The sequence below is a fragment of the Malania oleifera genome, chromosome 10 (assembly GCF_029873635.1).
Source record: "Malania oleifera isolate guangnan ecotype guangnan chromosome 10, ASM2987363v1, whole genome shotgun sequence".
In the NCBI taxonomy this organism is placed as follows: Eukaryota; Viridiplantae; Streptophyta; class Magnoliopsida; order Santalales; family Ximeniaceae; genus Malania; species Malania oleifera.
In genome coordinates, this window is record NC_080426.1 from 30761307 (window position 1) to 30779536 (window position 18230).

General features: G+C 35.8%; 1 protein-coding gene across 1 annotated transcript in view; it reads right to left on the bottom strand.

Moving 5' to 3' along the window:
- LOC131165368 (NAD-dependent malic enzyme 62 kDa isoform, mitochondrial) overlaps positions 1-18230 on the bottom strand; it is a 126331-nt gene that overhangs the window by 88810 nt on the left and 19291 nt on the right. Inside the window, exons 4-8 of the mRNA XM_058123095.1 lie at positions 11024-11191; positions 9919-10047; positions 4795-4855; positions 2375-2478; positions 2189-2272 (exon numbers count right to left, since the gene is read on the bottom strand). Of these exons, the coding sequence (XP_057979078.1) occupies positions 2189-2272; positions 2375-2478; positions 4795-4855; positions 9919-10047; positions 11024-11191 (546 nt within the window). The remainder of the gene's footprint in view (positions 1-2188; positions 2273-2374; positions 2479-4794; positions 4856-9918; positions 10048-11023; positions 11192-18230) is intronic.

An 18230-nucleotide genomic window follows, 5' to 3' on the forward strand; every position in this document is an offset into this window, starting at 1 on the left:
GCTCCCCACTTGGCCCCAAAGGTGTGGAATCAGCGGTGGCTGCATTGGCAACACATGAAGGTATACCTTGGAGATCCCAACACAGCTCACTAGTATGACCACCTCGTCCACAATGAGTGCACTAGTGAGGAGTGCATCTACCTCGTCCATCTCGTCCACTAAGGCCGCTTGAACCACCTTAATAATTCCTATAATGGCTTGGTTGAAAACTAGAATCACCGTGCCTGGCAAAGGTTGTCCTCTCAAAGCCAAATGAAAGAGCAGGAGAATGTGTGCTGAAGAAAGTACGATGGATGAGAGAATAAAGATCGACAAATGATGGCAACTCCGCACTACTTATATCTGGGACTGGATTGCCTCAAACTAGGGTTTCAAACCCACTAGTACATGAAGAACTGTCATCTACTCCCCTACTTCTGCATCTCATGAACATCAGCATTTATAGGTTGCACGATGTTAAGCTCCTCATGAATATGTTTCATCTTTCCAAAGTCCAAAATACTCTGTAATGATCCTACCTCCCTACTATAACTAAAAGTACTTGCAGAATAAACCATGCATACGTGTAATTAACTAGAGTACAGAAGCTTGGCAAAATACCAAATCTCTTTGCATGTGTCTAGATGCATGCACATCCACACAATGTAGGGTTCCATCGAGTTTCACAAGAGGAAAACAATCAAAGCATCTATCTGAGTCCACACTTCTTCTCTTCTCATCAGGAGGACCAAATTGGATCTAGTGGTCAGATTTTCCTAGTCCTGCTAAATAAACACTAACAACCTTAGACCATTGAACATAATTCTTTCCATCCAACTTTTCAGTTGTTACCTGTGGCAACAATGAAAGAAAGATGTTTTTGGGATTCATAGACTCAATCCCAACACTCACGAACCAAACCACTGGCAAACAAGAGGAATAATCAAACTAAGACAACCACAAAAAAGGTGAACCACCGAAACAACCACAGAAAAGTCACAAACAAACTGACATAACACTGGCACAGCCTCACAAAATCAGCTTATGAACACTGCCACTGCTCCAAGAGACTCACCAATGGCCTTTACTAACACCAAACAACAACTAACGGATTACCACGAGCGAATGGTTGCAAAATATTAGATCTTTGAGCAAACACACATGCCCAACAGCTTGATATTATGGTCTATGGAAGGAATCAGAACATTCTGGAGGAAAAAATCAGAAAAAGGTGGCCGGAAACTCTCTTATGTGTCCGCACGTGGGGTTGGGACTGCTGGCAATCAGTGAGGCGCATGGAGAGGTTTCCAAAGGGACTTTGCAGGGTTATAGTTCAGAGGGTTCTATCTTTGTCTATGTCATTGGTTTTGTGCAATATTGAAGGGTTGTTGTGATTCTGAGAAGGGCAGCGATGGGAGGGTGTTTTCCAGAGACACCTGAGTTTGGTTTGGTGGTAGGGTTTAGGTTAGATCAGGTTCTGATACCACGTTGAGATTTTTGATTAAATGAATAAACATAACAAATACAGTCTAATGACCACAATACCCTTACTAAGTCTCACTTATTAACATAATACTAACAGACTAATAATACTAAAAGGCTAAAATAATCATTAACAATAATAATGTATATGTATTTATTAAATTTTTTGTCTATAATGATATATAAATATTAAAATTTAGTATTTTACCAAACGTTAATTACAGCATTCCTATCATATCAAATCCTATATTTTAAATATTTTTTTGTCTATAGATCTACATGGTGTCATAATAGTATCTCATGTCTATAAACAAACAAACAAACTATATTTGTTTGTTTATCTCATGTCTATATTTGTATATTTTAGACAAAATATATTTGTTTATAAATAACTCGTTAATATTTTAATATTCATAAAAAAATTACGATAGTAGATTATTAATTTAATTGTTTAAAAAATATATCTAAACTTTATTAAGAATAATAAAAATATTGTACATAGTATTACTTCATATGCAATCACGTGCAAATTTGCAATGCACGTGACACAGCACGTGATACATTTACTAGTGTATATAAAACAAGTAAACAACAGATGCCAAATTATCCCAAAAGGTTTTACAAAGAAGATAAATTAATATAAACAAAAGGTGACTAAATCTTTACTGGGGAAAGAAAAAGAAAAAAAAAAAAGATTACATCGTCCGTCACAGAGAAATTTGTTTACCTGAACATCATCATTAAACATCCTGTATGTATTTCTATAACGCTGCAATAACTTGAATGCCCACTTGCTCTGGAAATCCTCAAACTACAGAAATTTCAGCAGCATCAGTATCTTCTTAAAAATGGAATTCATCATTACATTAAAGCTGCTAGTTGGTAGAAAACATGTCTAACAATTCAAGATTACCTGCACGATCACATGAGGCCAACGAGTAAAAACAGCTTCCATGAATTCATCAACAACTGAAATATATTCCTCGCCATCAAGGCGGTGCTCTTGCAATCCCAGATCTATTAAAAATCAAGATTCCAACCACACCACCCCCCAAAAATAAAAAAATATAAAAAAAGAAAAGAAACCAGTTTCAATTTAAGATGTTTAGAAAGTCAGAAAAAGCAACATAGTAATGCCAAATATGTCAAACCCTAAATCTATAAGTAAAAAAATTTATTCTATTTATCCATTTAGAAAAAGGATAATCTGTTGGGCATGCATGTCAATATGATGATAACTACAAAAACGATTATAAGAAAAAAGAAAAGAAAAGGAAGGAATCATGCCATTGATGCCACATAATACATGCCATATAAATATTATTGAGAGAAATTTTAAAGGTAGCGAGTCAAGTGAAAGCAGCTATGCATATCAACAAGTAAATAGGGCCAATGGAACAATAAACATATAGAATGATGTATGGCATGGAAATGAATAAAAGAAGTTCTAAAAAAATAGGAGACAGAATCACATTCTCATATACATGACCTTAAATTTTCAAAAAATTATCAAAATATCCACAAATTCCGCTTTTCACCACCCTCAAAATCAAAATGACAATCATTCTCCATCTTATAAAATTTCCATCAAAATCCCCACTAATTATCCAAAATTTATTGAAATATCAAATTTTCACAAAATTTGTCAAAGATTTGACTATGGAACAAAATTTCTTAGAAATTGAAATTTGAGATTCAAAACCTATTAAAATTTCTTCCATAATAAATCTTTTTATTGAAAATATGATTTTATGAGAAGGATAAGAATGAGAGCTTTCAGACCTTAGAAATTTATGCGAAATTGAAGATATTACGAACAACATTTTATTCAACTTTTACGCCCAAATTACTTGAATTTGCATAATAACTAATATTTAACTGATTTATGAATTTCATTTATACTAATTAAGTATAAATACATCTAATATGGTTCTTATATTAAATTTATTGAATCATATACACCACACACACACCATCAACGTATTTCATTTATAAGATTTTAGTTCTAAATTTAGCATTATTATGTTCATTAGCAGTTTCTAAGCTTACAACAACAACAAGCCTTAAGTCCCACTAGGTGGGGTCGGCTACATGGATCCTTTTCCACCAAGCAATTCTATTAATTTGCATCATTTTTTAAAATCAAATCAAAATTGACAACCAAATTACCATCAAAATTGGCAAAAAAATCACCATAAAAAATTTCGTATTTCTGAAGCCTCAAAATTTCGGTTGAAATCAAAATTTAAAACATTGCTTATATACCATCATGCAAGTGGGTAACTTATGCAATGAAACAGTAAATCTTCCAACAGATCCTCATTTCTGGTGATAATCCTACACTAATTAGGGACAGAGGACTTAAGCAGTTATCTTTTGACAATCTCTCTCCTTTTTTTTGGCTTCAACAATCAACAGGTCTGGTTTAGGACCAGAAAGTCAAAAAGCTTGAACTTCTAGAAAAGAAGCATGGCATTGAACCAGGATCCAGCTACAGCAATCACACAGAAAAAATTGCAACTATCGAAAAAAAGGAGGCACTATTTTTAGCAAACTCTTTTTTATCTATTGAAAAATATTTCAACAGTGTTCATATTAATACTAAGCATCTGTGATATCCTAACTTGGTTAGAGGGTCTATTTTTTTTTTATCAATATTTCACTTGCAGTTATCTGTTTCTATATCACCAAAAGCCACATATTAACTTACACTATGGATTAGTGGATGAAAATTTAGAAGGGAAAATTTTGTTTAAATTTTCAATTATCATTCTCTCACGTATATCATCATCTAGTTCCTACGGTATTTTGGCTAAGCACCCAAAAATCATATTAGTAAAGGCATTTAGGTAGGCAACTTGAGTAAATTTACGATTCTTATCAAGTTCAAGGTATTGTTAGAAATTTAAGCCAGTGACTGCAAGAATTTTCAAGCTTATTATTATCATTTTTCATTGCAGATGACGTCTTTGATAAGCCAACAGGACGGCACATTAGCTTCAAATTACAAAAGCAGCAAGGGAGATAGAAATGCAGCCTTCTTTAATAACAATCTATTTATATTTATATTCATGCATTAGAATTGCTAATAGGAAATTAGAAAAAGAGAAAAATGCTAAGAGCTCCATCAATTCGCTGTTTGTTTATGGACGAAGCACTTTCTTTATCATTTCATGCCAGATGCAACAGAACAAAGGACTGTGTTTCACATATTATACTGGAAACATAAACTAGTGAATATAGGAAAGCAGCTTATTTTATAAACAACAATAACAAGATTTGCACATGATGTGTCAACAATACTTTCAGCAAAATTTGATGAGAAATTCTTACACAAGGGATCTTCGAGAAGCTTCTCATTGTTAGTTCCAACATCAATCATAACAGGAAGTACCTGTTGAGGGAAAAAGGAGAAACAGGAAATTTAAGAAATTTATCTAGCAAAATTTAGAAAGGAAAATAAATTTGGCACAAATTAACAAATTTTAGTTCTTTATCAGAGCAAAATCATTGGACCAAACTAAGGAAGAAAATATAGCTCCCAAAACTACTAAGGACAAAACAAGAACTTGAACAATGGCCATCAGTTGGTAATACTTTCAAAATCATTATCTGACATACCCTTTTGGAAAGCATGATGTAGCATGTATTATGAACTAGAAGCATCCACAAAACATAAGCAGCAGGACAAAAAGGAAATGATCCAGACACTCAATCAAAAGATGAAGCAGAGCACAACTCTCACTTGGGGAAAAGGCCAATTAGTTTGACCCCACTTAGAATCACAATTTTAAACCATCTCCATGCAGCTATGAAAAAGTAGCAGCAATCTTGGGTAGGTAGAAAAGCAGAATGAAACCAATTAAAAAAGATGTGTTTATCAGACAAACTTCTAGACCTTTTCCCACCTAAAAAAATATGGCGGTGCATGTCTAGCTTGTGTTATCAAACTCTCTTTCTTGCATAATTTTCAAGAACATTTTATTTGTATTATGACACTGTATTTCACTAAAAGAACACAGGCATGGAACATAGACTCCACATACTGCATAGGTGAGATAAAGTGATTTGAATGAGGATAAAGATAGCGTGAAACAGAAAGGTACACCTAGAAAAACTTGGATTGAGCAAGTAAAACAAGGATTTTTTTATGACCCTCTAATTTTGAGAAGACATGGCCCGAGAAAAGGATACATATAGCCCCGTATTGTGAGTCAAGGCTTTGATTGTCTGCTTTTTTTGTTCGTTCTTTTTATTGGTTCGTTGTTTATCACTTTCTCTTTACCAGTTTACCATGTAAGTATTGAGAATATTACCCCAAATCACATAAACCAACAAACTCTCTTTCTTTTCGATAATGAAAGAAAAATATATAAAGAGAGGAAAAGGAGATTACAACCAAAATAAGACGAGCAATCCTAAAGAGGAAACATACTAATAAAAAAAAAAAAAGGGGAAAGAAAGAATAACTATTCAAATAAGAAACCGCCTCTTTATACCCTTGCCTTCATTTGCTAATTCACATCATCTCTTCTTCAATTTCCTTCTACCACTATCCAAGCAAACATCATTACCTCCAGAACTGGAAACCACAAACCCATCTCATCCATCAATTGTCGAGCTTCTATTTTCCTTCCAATCAGCCCCATCCACTGGGAGAGGGCACACTCCCATCCTTGCGCTGACGCTTCTTAACATTCCATCGTCTTCAACTTTGAAAGTACCCTCTAAAGTCTAAGCCTTCTATCGGAGATAGTGGCATGTACCATAAATCCCCAAGTAAATCAGATTATTCAGATCATAGTCACACTACTCTTGAATCTGATCCAAAAGCAAACCACCCTCATCTGCAAATTCACTAAATTCAACACTATCATTATCCAACTCATCACCTCATTTTCCCTTTCTTCTTACCCTTGCTACTCCTCACATCCGTACCTCCCTTCAGACTCTAGGGATTCACAACACACAGAGTACTTTCAGCACTGTTTCTTGCATCTTTTGCCATCATGCCAGCAGAATTACCTCACTTGTCCACCAAGCCTAAATGAACCTCTCGAAATTCCTTCCCACCAGTAGGTTTATCACCCTCGGCGCCAGTAACCTTTTGAATATCATCCGCACCTCCTTCTTGTACCTTGTGTAAGCCCCTCAGCAAATGCCGACAGTAGCTTCTTAATCATCCCTCTACTACACATCAAATAACATACAACAATAAATACATGCACACATGCCATACATGTACCTAGACAGCATATCCACCCATAAACAGAGAAATAATGAAACTGACAAGCAAAAACATGTGAGTAAGCACATTCACACAGATAAAGAGGGAGCACAAGAATGAAGGCCACTGTACAATTTACTCCAATGCCAAAAGCAAAATAAAAACTACCAACAAGAATAGTTGTAAAAACAACAGTTGCTTTTTAATATAGGAAAAAAAAACGGCTTTATTAAACTAGAAAGGAGAATCAGATACAATAGAGGAGAATAAGAAGTCCTCACTCATGAAAACAAAGAAAAACAAATCAATTTGGGTTAGTTGGAATTGTTTCTATTTTTTGTTTTCTGTTTAGTGAAGTGTGAAGAAACAGATAATGAAAACACATTTGTTTAAGTTGCCAAATTTTCTATTTCTGTTGTCAATTTTTAGCTGTCTGCAAAAAACCAAAAATCAGATTTTACGATTTTCAGTTGTTTTCACAACTTCTTGCCAAAATATTTTAATATTCAGAAATAATCTTTTTCGATTAAATCATTCATTTCATACATGCTTTTTAACTAAAATAAAATAAAATGATCATACGAATTTAAAATATAATTAAAATAAACGTGTCCTTAAAATTTCAAACAAATAATAAAAGCCATTTTAAAAACTATTCTCAGTATTTTTCAATTTTCATTTGTCGCATACAATAAGATTCTTCTTGTAAAGTGAATTTTGAAATATAATAATTAAATAAAATAGTTATAATAAATTTTTATTTTTACCATAGTATTTTTAATTTGTATTATTCCGTACTTTTATTGTTTTAATCATTATTTTTAATTGTTATTTGATTCAAGGATAAAAATGAGCATTTGTTTAATCAAGATTTTAATTTGTTTTAGTTTTAGAAGTATCACCAAAAAAGTTCTTGGTTTTTGGCTTTTACTTTCGGTTTCTAGTTTTCATTTTCATAATTTTTTATAGTGATACCAAACAGCCCCTTAATAAACTTGTTACTAGCCCACAACCTAATAGCTTAAGCTTTTAGGTAAAGTGGCTAACATGTATCAAAGTTGGAGGTCCTAGGTTCTATTCTCATTACCCGCGTTTATTATGTGGTGTTTAAAAAATTATTATACTCCCTGTAATGGGTGTTATTTATTATGTGTTTATCTCTCCATGTGCTGTCAGGCTGCATGTGTGGAGGAGTGTCAAAGTTTGACATACATTGTTGGCCCACAACCTAAAAGCTTAAGCTTTTAGCTGAAGTGGTTATCCAAAAAAACTCATGACTAACAATTGCAAAATTTTACTTAATATAATTTTTTTAAAAAATTGTAGCACCCAATGCACAAGGATCCCACACTGCATCAGGGACCTGAGTTGGAATCCTGGTGAAGTAGAACTGGGTGTCATATATAAAAACTTTATCAATTTCCTTCTTAAAACCCTCCTAGTTTAGCAAGCACCGTGAGTTTTAAACATTTTTTTTTCAGGCTATGAAATGGAGGAAAAAATAACTGCGGAAGAGATTTTCTCAAAGGCCAAAGAAACAAAAATGGAAGAGGCTAAAATCCCTCAAAAACCACAAAACTGTCCCATGGAAGCACTCAATTTCTATGAGAATTGATTAATATATGTTCAGCAAAACAGCTGAAGTCCTCAAAGCCCTCCTCATTTATTATCTAAATGAGTGATTCTCAAGCCCAGTCTTTAGGCTCGTTTAATAAATGAGCAAGCCTAAACCCAAACAGGCTCGGCTCATTTTGGCTCATGAACAACTTGATTAGGCTCATTAATGAGCTCATTAAAAGGTTGTGTATAGGTCTAAGCCGGCAGTGTCTAAAAACACTGCCATTATGGCTAAACGGCTTTGGTGGTTTCCATTAAAGGAGTCCCATCTTGGGCATCGAGTTATTAAAAGCAAATTTGGATTGCATGTGAATGAGTGGGAAACTAATTTGGGATTTAGATGTTCTTCAGAAAGTTCATGGAGGTCTATTTCACAGATTTACCCCCTTTTCATTCCTCATACTAATTTTTTTGTTCTGGGTAATGATTCTCGTACTCGATTTTGGGAAGATATCTAGATGGGTAATACTACTTTATCCATTTCTTTTCCTCATCTTTACTGCTTGAATTTGGGGCATCATGATGTTATTTCTTCTTTTCTGGTTTGTGGTCACATGCATTCTTGGGAATTCCACTCTCTTAGAAATCAAAATGGAGGAGTTTTCTTCTTTGTTGATGTTGTTGGAGAATTTCGCCCTCTCTTTGGAGGGATAATCATTCTTGGTCCTCAGATTCTTCAGGGGTTTATTCTAGCAAATCTTTCTTTAAACTCTTGACTAGTGCTAATATCTCTTTCCCGCTCCATTAAAGCATTTGGAAGGCCAAAGTTCCTTCAAAAATCAAGGCTTTTATCTGGTTGATTGTTTTTAATAGAGTTAACCCCAACAATCTGCTTCAGAGTAAGGGACCTTCAAAGGTACTTTCTCCTAATATATGCTCATTATATTTTGACAGTTCAGGAACATTTTCTCATCTGTTTTTGCACTGTGATTTTTCTTGGAAAATGTAGAATAAGCTTTTTGGTCTATTAGGAGGAATTTGGGTTTGTTCGGAATCAGAGGAGGATTTGTTGGTCAATTCTTTTTCTGGTTTTGGTAAAAAGCAACGATGCAGATGCTTTCTGGAGAGATGCTGTTTTCACTGTGCTGTGGGGATTATGGCTGGAACAAGATGCACATTATATTTACTGGAGAAATTTTTGAATCTTGCTATGTTATGGGATAAGACCCACTATTTAGCATCACTTTGGTGTGGTGGTGCTGGTTGTTTTAAAGAAGTGAGGTTCTCTGACATCTAATGGGATTGACTAGCTTTGTTAGTTTGATTGATGTTTTATCTTTCTAATTTTTTATTGTATTTTTTCCCTATCTGTTAGGAGGAATTTTTATTCTCTTTTTTGTACATTCTTCCTAATCTAATGAATTGATCTTTTTTTGTTATCAAACCGAAAAAATAAAAAATAAAAGCACAAGAATAAGTTCTCATACAATGATATAGCTTAGCCTATAGGATCACCCAGATAGAACAAAAAAGTAATAGGAATTCTTAAGTGTCCAGTCAGAGGCAGAACCAGGAGTTGGTGCATGTTTGTGCCTCTTAGAAATATTGGTTCATATAAAAATCGCTAAAATATTCGTAAAGAAAGACACCATATATAAAACAAGAATGCATACTCTTTGAGGGTTTATTCCAGCTGCAGCTACATATAAATCTAGCTTCCCAATCGCAATTCCAATGCCCTGAACACCAAGATCTCCAAGACCCAATATTCTGCTACCATCTGTTACAACTATCATATCAACCTACAAAAAAATAAAGAAAAATAAAATCATTGATGGTCAATTCCCAAGAGCTTCAACCAGAAACTGTGTTTTTAAGTGCACTTAATGTTTCAGCAAGACCGAAACTGAATTTCATAAAGAGATAGCATAATCTGTTTTATGGGTTTTTCTGCAATTTCAAGACATAACTACACATACTAGCAATCAAGAAGAACTAATAGAAGGTTTCTGATACAAGAGAGTGATTATGAATATTATTGCATATCTCTTTCTTCACTTTCTTTTTCCTTCCCCTATTTCCTGGGATGCAAACACACAATCTACTAACATTTAGAACATTATTGCCCTGGAATTTCAACGATAATAAAAGAAAGTTTGTTCATAGCAACAGATCTCAGCAACTTCAGCAATGCAGCCCAAAACTAGTGAGACAATACTGACAATACTTACAGGTCCACTCAGAGCTGATCCATTTGTCCAAGAAGTTTCATTGTGATTAGAGGTGTCTCAATAAGGTTTTAAACCCATTGTCTCCCACAAGCAAACAAGGGCATCTCTTAAAGCTTGTTAAGTAACTGTTTTAAGTGCTGAAAAATAAATACATTCAGAATAAGTGGAATATATCATTGGATGAAGGTTTTTCAGCGTAGCACAGGAACTTCAGGCTTCAGTTAGGAAAAAAAAGGGCAAGAAATTATAAGAGGAAGACTAAATTCAAGTTAAAGCAAAAGCAAGAGGAATGGCGCATGCACACACACATAAGTTAAGTCTCATATGAAAAAAAAATTATAAATGTTAAAAGATTAAAAATTGAATGCATATGGAGTTTAAACATTCTTTAGTAAATATTTCAGAAAGCAGTGGCACAGAAATCAAGTAATAAGAATGCCAATCTACAAGGAATAGCAATCATGTAGTAAGAACCACTAATATACAAAACAAACGAACCACTAAAATCGAAAAGGTCTACACTTAACTCCATTAACAAGCTACTAACCTGATCAGCAGGCCAATTATAAACCATTGACATCATTTCTCCACGATCAGCAGCACTAAAATACATTCCCCTTGGCCTTCTAAACAAACCACTATAGTTCTGGCAAACCAGACCCACAGTTGGAGTGTAAACTATGGGTGCATATTCCTCAATGTTCGCAATTAAAACCTGCAAAAAATTACAATAGAGCCATGATCCAGCACAAGATATGCTCAAAAAATAAGACCTAGAATTTTAGCAGTACAAAATTTTTCATGCCTCAACTAGCATGGAATTGCAGATGTAATTTGGCTCTCATGTATCTTAACAGTCCTATATAAAATGTGCAATGCAGCTGACAACAAGAGCAGAATGGACAGGTCTTATCAGCCAATTTGAGTGAAAAAAATTTTGAAAACACTGAAGCAATCAGATAAGCAGGGGTTACAATGGTAATAGTGGCAATGGTGATGGCAGTATGTTAGTGATGGTGGTAGAGTGCACGACAGGTACTGCTGGTTTTACTCATCAGAGAACGCTGCTGGTGCCAGTTGTGCCTATGGCGGTGATTTGGTGGCAACATAGCCGCACAAAACCTTGGTGGCAGCAAGTCACCTTGATCTCATTTACAACTCAAACCATGTTCTTAAATTTCCACAGAATTGTTAAAAATTCTGCTTTCTACCATTATCAAAATCCAAATGGCAGTCAATTTCCATCTCACAAAATTTCCATCAAAATTTCCATGAATTGTTTGAAATTTATTGAGTCAAAGAAAGTTTTCCGAAATTAGGGTACGGAATAAAATTTCCTTGAAATTGAAATTTGAAATTCAAAACCCAAAATTGAAATTTCTCTCTTAATACATCTTCTGTTTTATTGAAAATAAAACTAAGACAAGAAGGATATGAGTAATAACTTTCAAACTTTTTTTTGAAATTTTATGCAAAATTGAAATTAAATATTAGCTACAACATTCAATCAACCTTTTAAGCCAAAAAAAGTCATATTTGCATAAAAACTATTATTTAACTGATTTTTAAATTTCTTTTATATTAATTTAATATGTTAAATATGATTATTATATTAGAGATTCTGCACCTTACACCACATACTTGTCATTGATGTATTTACTTACAATTTTTTTTATAGCCAAAGAAATTTCATTACTAGAAAACGAATTTACAAGGAGGGAGAATAAGGGATCTCCCAAAATAATCTAGAACAAACCAGATAAAAAAACTAAAACAACAAAAAACCAGTTCTTCAGATCCATATTTGAATCCTGAAAACTAGCTTCCTTGAAAATTCCCAACCCGACACACCATAAAGAATTCAAAAACAGAATATTTTCCCACATCAAAGATGAATTCAACTTCTTCCTAGAAAAACTCCACGCATAACCCTCCAACCAAAAACCCCATAAAACTGCATACTTGCTACACTTCCAAAAAACTGCCCTATCCTTCCTTCTTCCTAAGCCGGCAAAAGAAGTGACTAACAAGTCTTCCACTGAACAGGGGCATACCCAACTCTCTTCCATAACACCGAACAATTTATTCAAAATCCTCCATGCAAAATGACAATGCAAAAAGAGACGAGAGGCTGTTTCAGAATTCCTATAACAGAGCACGCAAACATCTGGAGAGAGAGAGCCTTCAAAGGTCTCCTAATCTACAGCAAGTTATTAGTATTAACTGTTAAGCACAGCCAAACAAGTAAATGCTTTAATTTTTTTAGGGAACTTTAACCTTCCAAATAACAGGATAAAGAGGACAGGGAGAGTTTGAATTGGTCAAAAATCCAAAGAATGATTTACAAGAACACACCCCTTAATGATCCAAACACCAAGAACAAACATCCCTACCCAAGGATAATTTGCAATTGTTCAATACAGACAACAACGAAGACAACCCCACAATTTTTTTTTTAACTAAGTCCACAACATAATATTTAGCTTACAAAACACACTTATTTTTTTATATCCTCTTTCATTTTACTTATTTCCCCTTTTACATAAATTACAGTACTCATAAAAATTTTCCCCTTTTACTTTCAACTATTCCTGTTGAAGCTTGAAATACATTGTTTGCCCAAAACCTAACAGCTTAAGCTTTTAGGTAAATTAGTAATCTAACATGGTATCAGAGCTATGGTTTCCAGGAGGTCTTCAGTTCTAGTCTTATTGCCGCACTTATTGTGTGGTGGTTAAATATTATCTTATTCCCCATAATAGGTGTTATTTATCATTTGCTTATCCCTCCATGTGCAATCAGGCTACACATGCAGAGGAGTGTTGGAGCTTTGTTGGCACAAACTAACAGTTTAAGATTTTAGGTATAGTAATCTAACAGTTCCTATGTTTATATCTCCACCACCCATTTCCTCCCCCTCCCCCTCCAAGACACACATGTTTTTTGTTAAGGCATTTGCCATCTGGTGGTATTACAATTCCACAACAAGGCCTAGGGGTTGTGCAGTTGAGCAGTATATATTCAGCTGGACCACAAGATGAGCCATTAATATGCTTACATGCAACCTTAGCCACGTGCAATACACCATTAGTAGGATTATAGCATGAGGCATTGGTATGCTCAACACAACCTTAGCAGAAGTCAAGCAACTAGAGCACCACTAAAGATAAGGCAACCTGACAAAAGAGAGTTGAAGTCATCCTTGCAAACAAAGAGTTCACATCATCAAGGAAGAAGCAGTATGGGTTGTTACTGAAGTGGAAAGGCCTTGGAGATGAAAAAATCAACTAGATTTTAGCAAAAGACACGGAGGCCCTTCATGAACAAAGTTGAGGAGTGTTGAGTAATTGGGTAAAATGGAAGACCTGAATTAAATGATAGGTCTCTCCCTCTATTTATAATATAGGTAAGTACAATAGGAATGACCATAATAACCTTACTAACTCACACAGTCACACTTATTACTAACAAAACTCTAACACATAATAAGTGCTAAAAGACTAAACCATTAACACTCCCGCTCAAGCTAGAGCATATATATCATATGCTCCTAGCTTGTTACAATAAATTTCACACGAGCACCTCCCAATGCTTTAGTGAACAAATTAGCAAGCTGAAACTCAGACTTCACATGAGTGGTCATAATGAGCTTCTGTACAAGTTTCTCTCGAATAAAGTGGCAATCAACTTCAATGTGCTTTCTCCACTCATGGAAGACAGGGTTTGAGGCAATATGAATAACAGCTCGATAATCACACATCAACTCTATAGGGTGAGAATGTGAAAAACCTAGTTCTTTCAACATGTTCTTCAACCAAAAAAGTTCACATGTAGTGTGCGCCATAGCGCTATACTCTGACTCAGCACTCGATCTAGCAACCACAATTTGTTTCTTACTTACTATTGGGATCCATGGGTGTATCAATAGGTTTGGATCCCAACAACCCCATCTCATCTAAAAGATCAAGAACATACTTCCTTTGTGACAAGACAATTCCCATACAAGATCTCAATACTTTTATAACCAAGAAGTACTTCAATGGTCCCAAATCTTTGGTCTGAAACTTACTCTATAGAAAAAGCTTTAGGTCCTAGATGCCACGATAATCATCACCAGTGATCACAATGTCATCCACATATACAATAAGCAAAATACTGTTTGATGGAGTATGAAGATAAAACACAAGGTGATCTACTGCACACCAATGAAGGTCAAACTCAAGTACTATAGCACTAAAACGGCCAAACCATGCTCTCAGAGATTGTTTTAATCCATACAATAACTTCTTGAGCCAACATACTAAGCTTGGCTCCCCCTGAGCAATAAACCCAAGGGGTTGCTCCATATATACCTCCTCATGAAGATCACCATGTAGGAAAGCATTCTTCACATCTAACTGATGTAAAGGTCAATGACAAGTAGTGGCTAAAGAAATGAATGAGCATATTGAGGCAAATTTAGCAACCAAGGAGAATGTGTCTGAATAATCCAAACCATACACCAGAGTATACCCCTTAGCAACAAGGCAGGCCTTCAGACGAGCTACAGAACCATAAGTATTGACTTTCACATTGTACGCCCAGCGACAACCAACCATAAACTTATCAGGAGGAAGAGGTACCAAGTCCCAAGTTTCATTATCATATAGTGCACTCATCTCTTCAACCATTGTTCTCCTCCACCCAGAATGAGATAGGGCTTCAGAAATAGATCTTGGAAGAGCAACAGAAGACAGAGTACTAGCGAAACAGTAATAAGAGGGTGACAAGATATCATAACAAACAAAATTAGAGATCGAATGTTGGGTACAAGTGTGTTTACCTTTTCAAACAACTATTAGAGGATCAACATCACGAGAAATAAGATCATCCGACAAGGGAACTAGAGGAACAGTAGCAGAAGCTGGAGGAGGCACTTTCCCCTTGAGTCGCCGTGTGTATGCCTGCAAATTGGGATGATTCAAGCAACGAGAAGGACTCAAGCTGGAAGAAGATGTAGGAGGATTGGGTACAGATACTAGGTTTGGATCTGGAAGGCAAGGCAGAGGAAGGGACTCATCAAGGTGAACATAACTCAAGGAATCAAAGTTGTAGACTCAAAAAAGGTGACATACACAGAGACAGAGAATAAATGTAAAGTAGGACTATAACATCAATATCCCTTTTGAGTATAGGAATAGCTTAGAAAACATATTTGATAGCACGAGGATCCAACTTATCCATTCCTAGGGATAACTGATGGATAAAGAACACACAATTAAAATACAAGGAAGGGTGAACAAAGGAGCCTTAGGAAAGATAATTGAATATGGAATTTTACCACCAAGGACAAAGGACGGCATTTTATTGATTAGGAAGCAAGTTGTGAGCACAGCATCACTCCAAAGGACTTTGGGAACATTCATTTAATACAATGGGGTGTGAGTGACTTCAAGAATATGATTGTTTTTCCGCTTTGCAACTCCATTTTGTTGTGGAGTGTGGTCACAAGAGGGCTGATGGATCATACTAGAGTTTGTCATATAAGTACTGAATTGGGTACTAAAGTATTCCTTAGCATTATCACTATGAAGTATCCTGACTAACATGTCAAATTAAGTCTTTAATTGGGAACAATAAGCACAAAAGATATCAAACAACTTGGAACGGTCTTTCATTAAATATAACCAAGTCATCCTAGAGTACTCATCAACAAATGTAACAAAGTATCGAAACCCTAACTTTGATGTCACACAACTAGGACCCCAAATATCATAATGGACAAGCATGAAAGGACTAACCACCCGTTTTTCAACCAGGGGAGCAAAGGGAACACGATGATGCTTGCCCAATTGATAGGACTCACATTCAAGATTAGACACAAAACTCAATGTAGGAACTAGCTGTTTCAACTTGTCCAAGGACGGATGACCAAGACGACAATGGATTTGAAGTGGTGTAGCTATGACTGTGCAAGCAATGGGTGGAGAAAGCGACTCAAAGTAGTAAAGTTCACAAGCCTCGCATCCTATGCAAATTGTCTTCCTCGTCTTCAGATCCTGAATAACCATAGAATCAGGAAGGAATGTGATAGAACAATTTAGTGACTTTGTAAGCTTGCTAATTGACATAAGATTGAAAGGAGATTTAGGAATGTATAAAGCAAAAGAAAGAGAGATAGAAGGAGTAGGATTTACTGTTCCTATCCCCTTAACAACAATAGTGGACCCATCAACAAAGGTAACATGAGGGAGATTTTTAGGATATTGGAGATCAAAAAAGAAGTTGATTGCATCTATTATATGATCAATGGCAGCAGAGTCGATAATCCAAAGACTAGTAGAAAGAATACCAGATGACATGCAGGTTGTAGGATTACCTTTCTAGGCAAAATAAGCAATGTGATAAGATGCTTGCTGAGACAATTGATATTGTAGAAATATGGAATACTCCTCCTTTTGATATAGTCATAGTACGCGGTTCACTCAAACAAGTGACTAATGAAGGAATCATACTTTTGGGATTTGCAAACGCCATCCCAACATTCACAAACTCAGACCAATGATCATAAGATTAATTGCTGGAACAATTGGAACAACCACGAACAAGGTGACCCACCATGAACAAGCCACAAATAAATCAGTACAAGGCTGCCATAGCACAAAGAACACACGCAGTCCCAAGAAAGCAACAGCCAACACTGGAACAATTGAAGAGGTGAACCACCGAAACTAGCATGAATAAATCACCAACAACCTCAGATGCAGCCCCAAGAAAGCAACACTGCCACTGCCTCACACAAAAAGAACAGCTCATGAGCACTGCCACTGCCCCAAGAAGGTCACCAATGACCGTTGCTAACACCGAACAACAACTAACGAATTACCACGAGTGCATTGTCCCAACAAAGATTGGATCTTAGAGCAAAAAACGCATGCCCAACAGCTTGATATTTTGGTATATAGAAGGAATTAGAATAGTGAATCAAAAAACACAAAAATCCAACTGTTTCAGACCCAATAAACTCATTAACAATTGATAAACAGTTTCACGAAGCATCAAACAACCATTCCTTCGGTGCCACACTGCTACGGACGTGTCAACTCACCGACGGATATAGCACTGCCACAGCCTCACGACTGAACATATGAATGCTGCCACGCCTCCAGAAAACTCACAAAAACGCCTTCACAAGCCTTGAACAAACATTAACAGAATGCAGCGAGAGCATAGTCAGAAAAGGTTCAAAAACTGATCTAACAAGTTGATAGTATAGTCTAGGGAAGGAATCAGAGCATGGCAGAGGAAAAAAAAAGGTGGCCAGAAATTCACTCAACACGCCAGCGCATGGAAGCGGCCCTGCCGGCATTTGGCCAGCGCATGGGGGCTACTCCAGAAATGGGGTTTTGTGGGGTGGGTCGTCCCCGGGGGAGGGGGGGGGGTTCTGTTTATGGGTGTATGGTTGGTTTTGTGAAATAATATGGGATGGAGGTCAATCTAGGAAGGACAGCTGCATGGTGTTTTCCGGCAGTGACTGAGGAGAGTAGGGTTTAGTTTGGATCAATCTCTGATACCATGTTGAGTAATTGCGTAAAATGGAAGACCTAAACTCAATGATAGGTCTCTCCCTCGATTTATAATATATGTAAGTACAATAGGAATGACCATAATACCCTTGCTAACTCACGGTTATTACTAACAAAATTCTAACACATAATAATATTAATAATAATGCTAAAAGACTAAACAACCATTAACAAAGAGTATCTAACGCC